The sequence below is a fragment of the Oncorhynchus clarkii genome, chromosome 20 (assembly GCF_045791955.1).
Source record: "Oncorhynchus clarkii lewisi isolate Uvic-CL-2024 chromosome 20, UVic_Ocla_1.0, whole genome shotgun sequence".
Taxonomy (NCBI): domain Eukaryota; kingdom Metazoa; phylum Chordata; class Actinopteri; order Salmoniformes; family Salmonidae; genus Oncorhynchus; species Oncorhynchus clarkii.
This window is the reverse complement of record NC_092166.1, coordinates 87,877,667-87,891,376: the sequence shown is the minus strand read 5'-3', so window position 1 is coordinate 87,891,376 and position 13,710 is coordinate 87,877,667. Positions and strand designations below refer to the sequence as shown.

At 45.9% G+C, this 13,710-nt stretch overlaps 1 protein-coding gene across 1 annotated transcript in view; it reads left to right on the top strand.

The window, feature by feature from the left end:
- Positions 1-12,940, top strand: part of LOC139377191 (AT-rich interactive domain-containing protein 4B-like) — a 186,776-nt gene extending 173,836 nt beyond the window's left edge. Inside the window, exon 24 of the mRNA XM_071120192.1 lies at positions 12,069-12,940. Coding sequence (XP_070976293.1) covers positions 12,069-12,217 — 149 coding nt within the window. The 3' untranslated portion in view covers positions 12,218-12,940. The remainder of the gene's footprint in view (positions 1-12,068) is intronic.
- The last annotated feature ends 770 nt before the right edge of the window (positions 12,941-13,710 follow it).

The following is a 13,710-nucleotide window of genomic DNA, read 5'->3' as shown; positions in this document are numbered from 1 at the left end:
ACTTCTAAGCCACAGACTTCTAAGCTACAGACTTCTAAGCTACAGACTTCTAAGCTACAGACTTCTAAGCTACAGACTTCTAAACCACAGACTTCTAAACCACAGACTTCTAAGCTACAGACTTCTAAGCTACAGACTTCTAAGCTACAGACTTCTAAGCTACAGACCTCTAAGCTACAGACTTCTAAGCTACAGACTTCTAAACTACAGACTTCTAAGCTACAGACTTCTAAGCTACATACTTCTAAACTACATACTTCTAAGCTACAGACTTCTAAGCTACAGACTTCTAAGCTACAGACTTCTAAACTACAGACTTCTAAGCTACAGACTGCTAAACCACAGACTGCTAAGCTACAGACTTCTAAGCTACAGACTTCTAAGCTACAGACTGCTAAGCTACAGACTGCTAAGCTACAAACTACTAAACTACAGACTTCTAAGCCACAGATTTCTAAACCACATACTTCTAAGCCACAGACTTCTAAGCTACAGACTTCTAAGCTACAGACTTCTAAGCTACAGACTGCTAAACTACAGACTTCTAAGCTACAGACTTCTAAGCTACAGACTTCTAAGCTACAGACTTCTAAGCTACAGACTTCTAAACCACAGACTGCTAAGCTACAGACTTCTAAACCGCAGACTTCTAAACCACAGACTTCTAAGCTACAGACTTCTAAGCTACAGACTTCTAAGCTACAGACTTCTAAGCTACAGACTTCTAAACCACAGACTTCTAAGCCACAGACTTCTAAGCCACAGACTTCTAAGCTACAGACTTCTAAGCTACAGACTTCTAAGCTACAGACTTCTAAACCACAGACTTCTAAACCACAGACTTCTAAGCTACAGACTTCTAAGCTACAGACTTCTAAGCTACAGACCTCTAAGCTACAGACCTCTAAGCTACAGACTTCTAAGCTACAGACTTCTAAACTACAGACTTCTAAGCTACAGACTTCTAAGCTACATACTTCTAAACTACATACTTCTAAGCTACAGACTTCTAAGCTACAGACTTCTAAGCTACAGACTTCTAAACCACAGACTTCTAAATTACAGACTTCTAAGCTACAGACTTCTAAACTACAGACTTCTAAGCTACAGACTTCTAAGCTACAGACTGCTAAGCTACAAACTACTAAACTACAGACTTCTAAGCCACAGATTTCTAAACCACATACTTCTAAGCTACAGACTTCTAAGCTACAGACTTCTAAGCTACAGACTTCTAAGCTACAGACTGCTAAACTACAGACTTCTAAGCTACAGACTTCTAAGCTACAGACTTCTAAGCTACAGACTTCTAAGCTACAGACTTCTAAGCTACAGACTTCTAAACCACAGACTGCTAAGCTACAGACTTCTAAGCTACAGACTTCTAAGCTACAGACTTCTAAGCTACAGACTTCTAAACCACAGACTTCTAAGCCACAGACTTCTAAGCTACAGACTTCTAAGCTGCAGACTTCTAAGCTACAGACTTCTAAACCACAGACTTCTGAACCACAGACTTCTAAGCTGCAGACTTCTAAGCTGCAGACTTCTAAGCTACAGACTTCTAAGCTACAGACTTCTAAGCTACAGACTTCTAAGCTACAGACTTCTAAGCTACAGACTTCTAAGCTACATACTTCTAAACTACAGACTTCTAAGCTACAGACTTCTAAGCTACAGACTTCTAAACTACAGACTTCTAAACTACAGACTTCTAAACTACAGACTTCTAAGCTACAGACTTCTAAAATACAGACTTCTAAGCTACAGACTTCTAAGCCACAGACTTCTAAGCCACAGACTTCTAAGCTACAGACTTCTAAGCTACAGACCATGTTGTTTCTGCTTCTTCTGACCACCATGTTGTTTCTGCTTCTTCTGACCACCATGTTGTTTCTGCTCCATCTGACCACCATGTTGTTTCTGACCATCATGTTGTTTCTTCTCCATCTGACCAACATGTTGTTTCTGCTTCTTCTGACCACCATGTTGTTTCTGCTTCTTCTGACCACCATGTTGTTTCTTCTCCATCTGGCCACCATGTTGTTTCTTCTCCATCTGACCACCATGTTGTTTCTTCTCCATCTGACCATCATGTTGTTTCTGACCACCATGTTGTTTCTGCTCCATCTGACCACCATGTTGTTTCTGCTCCATCTGACCACCATGTTGTTTCTGACCACCATGTTGTTTCTGCTCCATCTGACCACCATGTTGTTTCTGACCACCATGTTGTTTCTCTCCATCTGATCACCATGTTGTTTCTGACCACCATGTTGTCTCTTCTCCATCTGACCACCATGTTGTCTCTTCTCCATCTCACCACCATGTTGTCTCTTCTCCATCTGACCACCATGTTGTCTCTTCTCCATCTGACCACCATGTTGTTTCTGCTCCATCTGACCACCATGTTGTTTCTGACCACCTTGTTGTTTCTGCTCCATCTGACCACCATGTTGTTTCGTCTCCACCTGACCACCATGTTGTTTCTGCTCCATCTGACCACCATGTTGTTTCTGCTCCATCTGACCACCATGTTGTTTCGTCTCCATCTGACCACCATGTTGTTTCTGCTCCATCTGACCACCATGTTGTTTCTGACCATCATGTTTTTTCTGCTCCATCTGACCACCATGTTGTTTCTGACCACCATGTTGTTTCTGCTTCTTCTGACCACCATGTTGTTTCTGTTTCTTCTGACCATCATGTTGTTTCTGCTCCATCTGACCACCATGTTGTTTCTGACCACCATGTTGTTTCTTCTCCATCTGACCACCATGTTGTTTCTGACCACCATGTTGTTTCTGCTCCATCTGACCATCATGTTCTTTCTGCTCCATCTGACCACCTTGTTGTTTCTGACCACCTTGTTGTTTCTGCTCCATCTGACCACCATGTTGTCTCTTCTCCATCTGACCACCATGTTGTCTCTTCTCCATCTGACCACCATGTTGTCTCTTCTCCATCTGACCACCATGTTGTCTCTTTTCCATCTGACCACCATGTTGTCTCTTTTCCATCTGACCACCATGTTGTTTCTGCTCCATCTGACCATCATGTTGTCTCTGCTCCATCTGACCATGTTGTTTCTGACCACCATGTTGTTTCTTCTCCATCTGACCACCATGTTGTTTCTGATCACCTTGTTGTTTCTGCTCCATCTGACCACCATGTTGTTTCTGCTCCATCTGACCACCATGTTGTTTCTGCTTCATCTGACCACCTTGTTGTTTCTGACCACCTTGTTGTTTCTGCTCCATCTGACCACCATGTTGTTTCTTCTCCATCTGACCACCATGTTGTTTCGTCTCCATCTGACCACCATGTTGTTTCTGACCACCATGTTGTTTCTTCTCCATCTGACCACCATGTTGTTTCTGACCACCATGTTGTTTCTGCTCCATCTGACCACCTTGTTGTTTCTGATTCTTCTGACCACCATGTTGTTTCTGCTCCATCTGACCACCATGTTGTTTCTGCTCCATCTGACCACCATGTTGTTTCTGACCACCATGTTGTTTCTGCTCCATCTGACCATCATGTTGTTTCTTCTCCATCTGACCACCATGTTGTTTCTGCTCCATCTGACCACCATGTTGTTTCTGACCACCATGTTGTTTCTGATCACCATGTTGTTTCTGCTCCATCTGACCACCATGTTGTTTCTGCTCCATCTGACCACCATGTTGTTTCTGCTCCATCTGACCACCATGTTGTTTCTGCTCCACCTGACCACCATGTTGTTTCTGACCACCATGTTGTTTCTGCTCCATCTGACCACCATGTTGTTTCTGCTCCACCTGACCACCATGTTGTTTCTGCTCCATCTGACCACCATGTTGTTTCTGCTCCATCTGACCACCATGTTGTTTCTTCTCCATCTGACCACCATGTTGTTTCTTCTCCATCTGACCACCATGTTGTTTCTTCTCCATCTGACCACCATGTTGTTTCTTCTCCATCTGACCACCATGTTGTTTCTGCTCCATCTGACCACCATGTTGTTTCTGACCATCATGTTGTTTCTGCTCCATCTGACCACCATGTTGTTTCTGCTCCATCTGACCACCATGTTGTTTCTGATTCTTCTGACCACCATGTTGTTTCTGCTTCTTCTGACCACCATGTTGTTTCTTCTCCATCTGACCACCATGTTGTTTCTTCTCCATCTGACCACCATGTTGTTTCTTCTCCATCTGACCACCATGTTGTTTCTGCTCCATCTGACCACCATGTTGTTTCTTCTCCATCTGACCATCATGTTGTTTCTGACCACCATGTTGTTTCTGCTCCATCTGACCACCATGTTGTTTCTGCTCCATCTGACCACCATGTTGTTTCTGACCACCATGTTGTTTCTGCTCCATCTGACCATCATGTTGTTTCTGCTCCATCTGACCACCATGTTGTTTCTGCTCCATCTGACCACCATGTTGTTTCTGACCACCATGTTGTTTCTCTCCATCTGATCACCATGTTGTTTCTGACCACCATGTTGTTTCTTCTCCATCTGACCACCATGTTGTCTCTTCTCCATCTGACCACCATGTTGTCTCTTCTCCATCTGACCACCATGTTGTCTCTTCTCCATCTGACCACCATGTTGTCTCTTCTCCATCTGACCACCATGTTGTTTCGTCTCCATCTGACCACCATGTTGTTTCTGCTCCATCTGACCACCATGTTGTTTCTGACCATCATGTTGTTTCTGCTCCATCTGACCACCATGTTGTTTCTGACCACCATGTTGTTTCTGCTTCTTCTGACCACCATGTTGTTTCTGCTTCTTCTGACCACCATGTTGTTTCTTCTCCATCTGACCACCATGTTGTTTCTGCTCCATCTGACCACCATGTTGTTTCTGCTCCATCTGACCACCATGTTGTTTCTGACCATCATGTTGTTTCTGCTCCATCTGACCACCATGTTGTTTCTGACCACCATGTTGTTTCTGCTTCTTCTGACCACCATGTTGTTTCTGCTTCTTCTGACCACCATGTTGTTTCTTCTCCATCTGACCACCATGTTGTTTCTGCTCCATCTGACCACCATGTTGTTTCTGACCATCATGTTGTTTCTGCTCCATCTGACCACCATGTTGTTTCTGACCACCATGTTGTTTCTTCTTCATCTGACCATCATGTTGTTTCTGCTCCATCTGACCACCATGTTGTTTCTGACCACCATGTTGTTTCTGACCACCATGTTGTTTCTTCTCCATCTGACCACCATGTTGTTTCTGACCACCATGTTGTTTCTGACCACCATGTTGTTTCTTCTCCATCTGACCACCATGTTGTTTCTGCTCCATCTGACCACCATGTTGTTTCTGACCACCATGTTGTTTCTTCTCCATCTGACCACTATGTTGTTTCTTCTCCATCTGACCACCATGTTGTTTCTGACCACCATGTTGTTTCTGACCACCATGTTGTTTCTGCTCCATCTGACCACCATGTTGTTTCTGCTCCATCTGACCACCATGTTGTTTCTGACCACCATGTTGTTTCGTCTCCATCTGACCACCATGTTGTTTCTGACCACCATGTTGTTTCTGCTCCATCTGACCACCATGTTGTTTCTGCTCCATCTGACCACCATGTTGTTTCTGCTCCATCTGACCACCATGTTGTTTCTGCTCCATCTGACCACCATGTTGTTTCTTCTCCATCTGACCACCATGTTGTTTCTGCTCCATCTGACCACCATGTTGTTTCTGATTCTTCTGACCACCATGTTGTTTCTGCTTCTTCTGACCACCATGTTGTTTCTTCTCCATCTGACCACCATGTTGTTTCTTCTCCATCTGACCACCATGTTGTTTCTGCTCCATCTGACCACCATGTTGTTTCTTCTCCATCTGACCATCATGTTGTTTCTGACCACCATGTTGTTTCTGCTCCATCTGACCACCATGTTGTTTCTGCTCCATCTGACCACCATGTTGTTTCTGACCACCATGTTGTTTCTGCTCCATCTGACCATCATGTTGTTTCTGCTCCATCTGACCACCATGTTGTTTCTGCTCCATCTGACCACCATGTTGTTTCTGACCACCATGTTGTTTCTCTCCATCTGATCACCATGTTGTTTCTGACCACCATGTTGTTTCTTCTCCATCTGACCACCATGTTGTCTCTTCTCCATCTGACCACCATGTTGTCTCTTCTCCATCTGACCACCATGTTGTTTCTGCTCCATCTGACCACCATGTTGTTTCTGCTCCATCTGACCACCTTGTTGTTTCTTACCACCTTGTTGTTTCTGCTCCATCTGACCACCATGTTGTTTCTGCTCCATCTGAGCACCATGTTGTTTCGTCTCCATCTGACCACCATGTTGTCTCTTCTCCATCTGACCACCATGTTGTCTCTTCTCCATCTGACCACCATGTTGTTTCTGCTCCATCTGACCACCATGTTGTTTCTGCTCCATCTGACCACCATGTTGTTTCTGCTCCATCTGACCACCATGTTGTTTCGTCTCCATCTGACCACCATGTTGTTTCTGCTCTATCTGACCACCATGTTGTTTCTGACCATCATGTTGTTTCTGCTCCATCTGACCACCATGTTGTTTCTGACCACCATGTTGTTTCTGCTTCTTCTGACCACCATGTTGTTTCTGCTTCTTCTGACCACCATGTTGTTTCTTCTCCATCTGACCACCATGTTGTTTCTGCTCCATCTGACCACCATGTTGTTTCTGCTCCATCTGACCACCATGTTGTTTCTGACCATCATGTTGTTTCTGCTCCATCTGACCACCATGTTGTTTCTGACCACCATGTTGTTTCTGCTTCGTCTGACCACCATGTTGTTTCTGCTTCTTCTGACCACCATGTTGTTTCTTCTCCATCTGACCACCATGTTGTTTCTGCTCCATCTGACCACCATGTTGTTTCTGACCATCATGTTGTTTCTGCTCCATCTGACCACCATGTTGTTTCTGACCACCATGTTGTTTCTTCTTCATCTGACCATCATGTTGTTTCTGCTCCATCTGACCACCATGTTGTTTCTGACCACCATGTTGTTTCTGACCACCATGTTGTTTCTTCTCCATCTGACCACCATGTTGTTTCTGACCACCATGTTGTTTCTGACCACCATGTTGTTTCTTCTCCATCTGACCACTATGTTGTTTCTTCTCCATCTGACCACCATGTTGTTTCTGACCACCATGTTGTTTCTGCTCCATCTGACCACCATGTTGTTTCTGCTCCATCTGACCACCATGTTGTTTCTGACCACCATGTTGTTTCGTCTCCATCTGACCACCATGTTGTTTCTGACCACCATGTTGTTTCTGCTCCATCTGACCACCATGTTGTTTCTGCTCCATCTGACCACCATGTTGTTTCTGCTCCATCTGACCACCATGTTGTTTCTGCTCCATCTGACCACCATGTTGTTTCTTCTCCATCTGACCACCATGTTGTTTCTGCTCCATCTGACCACCATGTTGTTTCTGATTCTTCTGACCACCTTGTTGTTTCTGCTTCTTCTGACCACCATGTTGTTTCTTCTCCATCTGACCACCATGTTGTTTCTTCTCCATCTGACCACCATGTTGTTTCTGCTCCATCTGACCACCATGTTGTTTCTTCTCCATCTGACCATCATGTTGTTTCTGACCACCATGTTGTTTCTGCTCCATCTGACCACCATGTTGTTTCTGCTCCATCTGACCACCATGTTGTTTCTGACCACCATGTTGTTTCTGCTCCATCTGACCATCATGTTGTTTCTGCTCCATCTGACCACCATGTTGTTTCTGCTCCATCTGACCACCATGTTGTTTCTGACCACCATGTTGTTTCTCTCCATCTGATCACCATGTTGTTTCTGACCACCATGTTGTTTCTTCTCCATCTGACCACCATGTTGTCTCTTCTCCATCTGACCACCATGTTGTCTCTTCTCCATCTGACCACCATGTTGTTTCTGCTCCATCTGACCACCATGTTGTTTCTGCTCCATCTGACCACCTTGTTGTTTCTTACCACCTTGTTGTTTCTGCTCCATCTGACCACCATGTTGTTTCTGCTCCATCTGAGCACCATGTTGTTTCGTCTCCATCTGACCACCATGTTGTTTCTGCTCCATCTGACCACCATGTTGTTTCTGAACATCATGTTGTTTCTGCTCCATCTGACCACCATGTTGTTTCTGACCACCATGTTGTTTCTGCTTCTTCTGACCACCATGTTGTTTCTGCTTCTTCTGACCACCATGTTGTTTCTTCTCCATCTGACCACCATGTTGTTTCTGCTCCATCTGACCACCATGTTGTTTCTGCTCCATCTGACCACCATGTTGTTTCTGACCATCATGTTGTTTCTGCTCCATCTGACCACCATGTTGTTTCTGACCACCATGTTGTTTCTGCTTCTTCTGACCACCATGTTGTTTCTGCTTCTTCTGACCACCATGTTGTTTCTTCTCCATCTGACCACCATGTTGTTTCTGCTCCATCTGACCACCATGTTGTTTCTGACCATCATGTTGTTTCTGCTCCATCTGACCACCATGTTGTTTCTGACCACCATGTTGTTTCTTCTCCATCTGATTATCATGTTGTTTCTGCTCCATCTGACCACCATGTTGTTTCTGACCACCATGTTGTTTCTGACCACCATGTTGTTTCTTCTCCATCTGACCACCATGTTGTTTCTGACCACCATGTTGTTTCTGACCACCATGTTGTTTCTTCTCCATCTGACCACCATGTTGTTTCTGCTCCATCTGACCACCATGTTGTTTCTGACCACCATGTTGTTTCTTCTCCATCTGACCACTATGTTGTTTCTTCTCCATCTGACCACCATGTTGTTTCTGCTCCATCTGACCACCATGTTGTTTCGTCTCCATCTGACCACCATGTTGTTTCTGCTCCATCTGACCACCATGTTGTTTCTGACCATCATGTTGTTTCTGCTCCATCTGACCACCATGTTGTTTCTGACCACCATGTTGTTTCTGCTTCTTCTGACCACCATGTTGTTTCTGCTTCTTCTGACCACCATGTTGTTTCTTCTCCATCTGACCACCATGTTGTTTCTGCTCCATCTGACCACCATGTTGTTTCTGCTCCATCTGACCACCATGTTGTTTCTGACCATCATGTTGTTTCTGCTCCATCTGACCACCATGTTGTTTCTGACCACCATGTTGTTTCTGCTTCGTCTGACCACCATGTTGTTTCTGCTTCTTCTGACCACCATGTTGTTTCTTCTCCATCTGACCACCATGTTGTTTCTGCTCCATCTGACCACCATGTTGTTTCTGACCATCATGTTGTTTCTGCTCCATCTGACCACCATGTTGTTTCTGACCACCATGTTGTTTCTTCTTCATCTGACCATCATGTTGTTTCTGCTCCATCTGACCACCATGTTGTTTCTGACCACCATGTTGTTTCTGACCACCATGTTGTTTCTTCTCCATCTGACCACCATGTTGTTTCTGACCACCATGTTGTTTCTGACCACCATGTTGTTTCTTCTCCATCTGACCACTATGTTGTTTCTTCTCCATCTGACCACCATGTTGTTTCTGACCACCATGTTGTTTCTGCTCCATCTGACCACCATGTTGTTTCTGCTCCATCTGACCACCATGTTGTTTCTGACCACCATGTTGTTTCTGACCACCATGTTGTTTCTTCTCCATCTGACCACTATGTTGTTTCTTCTCCATCTGACCACCATGTTGTTTCTGACCACCATGTTGTTTCTGCTCCATCTGACCACCATGTTGTTTCTGCTCCATCTGACCACCATGTTGTTTCTGACCACCATGTTGTTTCGTCTCCATCTGACCACCATGTTGTTTCTGACCACCATGTTGTTTCTGCTCCATCTGACCACCATGTTGTTTCTGCTCCATCTGACCACCATGTTGTTTCTGCTCCATCTGACCACCATGTTGTTTCTGCTCCATCTGACCACCATGTTGTTTCTTCTCCATCTGACCACCATGTTGTTTCTGCTCCATCTGACCACCATGTTGTTTCTGATTCTTCTGACCACCTTGTTGTTTCTGCTTCTTCTGACCACCATGTTGTTTCTTCTCCATCTGACCACCATGTTGTTTCTTCTCCATCTGACCACCATGTTGTTTCTGCTCCATCTGACCACCATGTTGTTTCTTCTCCATCTGACCATCATGTTGTTTCTGACCACCATGTTGTTTCTGCTCCATCTGACCACCATGTTGTTTCTGCTCCATCTGACCACCATGTTGTTTCTGACCACCATGTTGTTTCTGCTCCATCTGACCATCATGTTGTTTCTGCTCCATCTGACCACCATGTTGTTTCTGCTCCATCTGACCACCATGTTGTTTCTGACCACCATGTTGTTTCTCTCCATCTGATCACCATGTTGTTTCTGACCACCATGTTGTTTCTTCTCCATCTGACCACCATGTTGTCTCTTCTCCATCTGACCACCATGTTGTCTCTTCTCCATCTGACCACCATGTTGTTTCTGCTCCATCTGACCACCATGTTGTTTCTGCTCCATCTGACCACCTTGTTGTTTCTTACCACCTTGTTGTTTCTGCTCCATCTGACCACCATGTTGTTTCTGCTCCATCTGAGCACCATGTTGTTTCGTCTCCATCTGACCACCATGTTGTTTCTGCTCCATCTGACCACCATGTTGTTTCTGAACATCATGTTGTTTCTGCTCCATCTGACCACCATGTTGTTTCTGACCACCATGTTGTTTCTGCTTCTTCTGACCACCATGTTGTTTCTGCTTCTTCTGACCACCATGTTGTTTCTTCTCCATCTGACCACCATGTTGTTTCTGCTCCATCTGACCACCATGTTGTTTCTGCTCCATCTGACCACCATGTTGTTTCTGACCATCATGTTGTTTCTGCTCCATCTGACCACCATGTTGTTTCTGACCACCATGTTGTTTCTGCTTCTTCTGACCACCATGTTGTTTCTGCTTCTTCTGACCACCATGTTGTTTCTTCTCCATCTGACCACCATGTTGTTTCTGCTCCATCTGACCACCATGTTGTTTCTGACCATCATGTTGTTTCTGCTCCATCTGACCACCATGTTGTTTCTGACCACCATGTTGTTTCTTCTCCATCTGACCATCATGTTGTTTCTGCTCCATCTGACCACCATGTTGTTTCTGACCACCATGTTGTTTCTGACCACCATGTTGTTTCTTCTCCATCTGACCACCATGTTGTTTCTGACCACCATGTTGTTTCTGACCACCATGTTGTTTCTTCTCCATCTGACCACCATGTTGTTTCTGCTCCATCTGACCACCATGTTGTTTCTGACCACCATGTTGTTTCTTCTCCATCTGACCACTATGTTGTTTCTTCTCCATCTGACCACCATGTTGTTTCTGCTCCATCTGACCACCATGTTGTTTCTGACCATCATGTTGTTTCTTCTCCATCTGACCACCATGTTGTTTCTGACCACCATGTTGTTTCTGCTCCATCTGACCACCATGTTGTTTCTGCTCCATCTGACCACCATGTTGTTTCTGACCACCATGTTGTTTCGTCTCCATCTGACCACCATGTTGTTTCTGACCACCATGTTGTTTCTGCTCCATCTGACCACCATGTTGTTTCTGCTCCATCTGACCACCATGTTGTTTCTGACCACCATGTTGTTTCTGACCACCATGTTGTTTCTGACCACCATGTTGTTTCTGCTCCATCTGACCACCATGTTGTTTCTGCTCCATCTGACCACCATGTTGTTTCTGACCACCATGTTGTTTCTGCTCCATCTGACCACCATGTTGTTTCTGCTCCATCTGATCACCATGTTGTCTCTGCTCCATCTGACCACCATGTTGTTTCTGCTCCATCTGACCACCATGTTGTTTCTGCTCCATCTGACCACCATGTTGTTTCTGCTCCATCTGACCACCATGTTGTTTCTGACCACCATGTTGTTTCTGACCACCATGTTGTTTCTGACCACCATGTTGTTTCTGACCACCATGTTGTTCCTGCTCCATCTGACCACCATGTTGTTTCTCTCCATCTGAACACCATGTTGTTTTTTCTCCCCAGGTACAGTGGCTGCATCTTCCTCCTCCTCCTCTTCCTCGTCCCCGTCCTCCAGCTCTCTAACAGCAGCGGTGATGTTGACGCTAGCCGACACTCCTGTGTCGTCCTCTTCCTCCTCTCAGAACTCTGTGGTGTCTGTAGAGTGTAGGTGACAGGACACCCCTCACCCTCCCAACCTTCTGAGGCCCAGGACACAGCACTGAGCACCTAACCAGCACCACCCTGGTCCAACACCCAGGCCCCGTCAGCATCCACCCAAGACACACAACGTTTCCCCAGGCCCCCATAACCTCCACCTATACCCTATATTCACCCTGACCCAACAGAACAGCCCCCAACCAGGCACCATCACCCTCATCTCCACCACTCCCAAGCCCAACTGACAACCCACCCAGGCCCCTCCACACCAACACCCTTCCAACAGAACTGACAACCCACCCAGGCCCCTCCACACCAACACCCTTCCAACAGAACTGACAACCCACCCAGGCCCCTCCACACCAACTTCCACACTGTAACTACAGCAGGGACAAGAGACGACAGAGAAACAAACAAGACGAAAAGCACCATTTTATGTCCACAGCTGTTTCTTTGGCAAGCTAATTGCACTCAAGTGCACTCTTATGATGATTGGGTGGAAGAATACAATGACAACAAAACGACAAACGTGTTTTTCCTTAAATTGATAGACATTTATAAGAGTTGTTTTCTAAAAGCTATAATTATATTATGTCCTCTGTTGTAGCCTATACAGAATGTCAATGCCACATTGGCATGTTGTGTGTACTCAAAGTAACTTTGCCACTTGTTTTCTCTGTCCCCCTCTGCTCTCTGTCCCCCTCCGGTCTCTGTCCCCCTCCGCTCTCTGTCCCCCTCCGCTCTCTGTCCCCCTCTGCTCTCTGTCCCCCTCCGCTCTGTCCCCCTCCGCTCTCTGTCCCATTCCGCTCTCTGTCCCCCTCCGCTCTCTGTCCCCCTCTGCTCTCTGTCCCCCTCCGCTCTGTCCCCCTCCGCTCTCTGTCCCCCTCCGCACTGTCCCCCTCCGCTCTCTGTCCCCCTCCGCTCTGTCCCCCTCCGCTCTGTCCCCCTCCGCTCTGTCCCCCTCCGCTCTCTGTCCCCCTCCGCTCTCTGTCCCCCTCCGCTCTCTGTCCCCCTCCGCTCTCTGTATCCCTCCGCTCTGTCCCCCTCCGCGCTCTGTCCCCCTCCGCTCTGTCCCCCTCCGCTCTGTCCCCCTCCGCTCTGTCCCCCTCCGCTCTGTCCCCCTCCGCTCTCTGTCCCCCTCCGCTCTCGGTCCCCCTCCTCTCACTCTCTTGATCCCGAAGATTTATATCATTAGACTGTAGGTCAGAGTATGAATGAGAGAGGTTATGTACATGACAGATATGTGTGTTTGTCTAAACATAGTGATTGTAGAGGTTGATTTGGAGAGAAGCAGTGTTCTCCCCAGGGGTTTTTAACAAGGTGGTGCTGAGCAGAAATGGGGCAGCGCCCTCCTTTGGACTTGGATTTTGGCATTTTTTTAACACCTGTAACTTTAATTTCCTGCAATCTAGAGCAACAAAATTGCCTTAAATTATAAGTGCAAAAAATGTATACAGGACCTTCAGAAAGTATCACACCCCTTGACTTAGTCCACATTTTGTTCTTA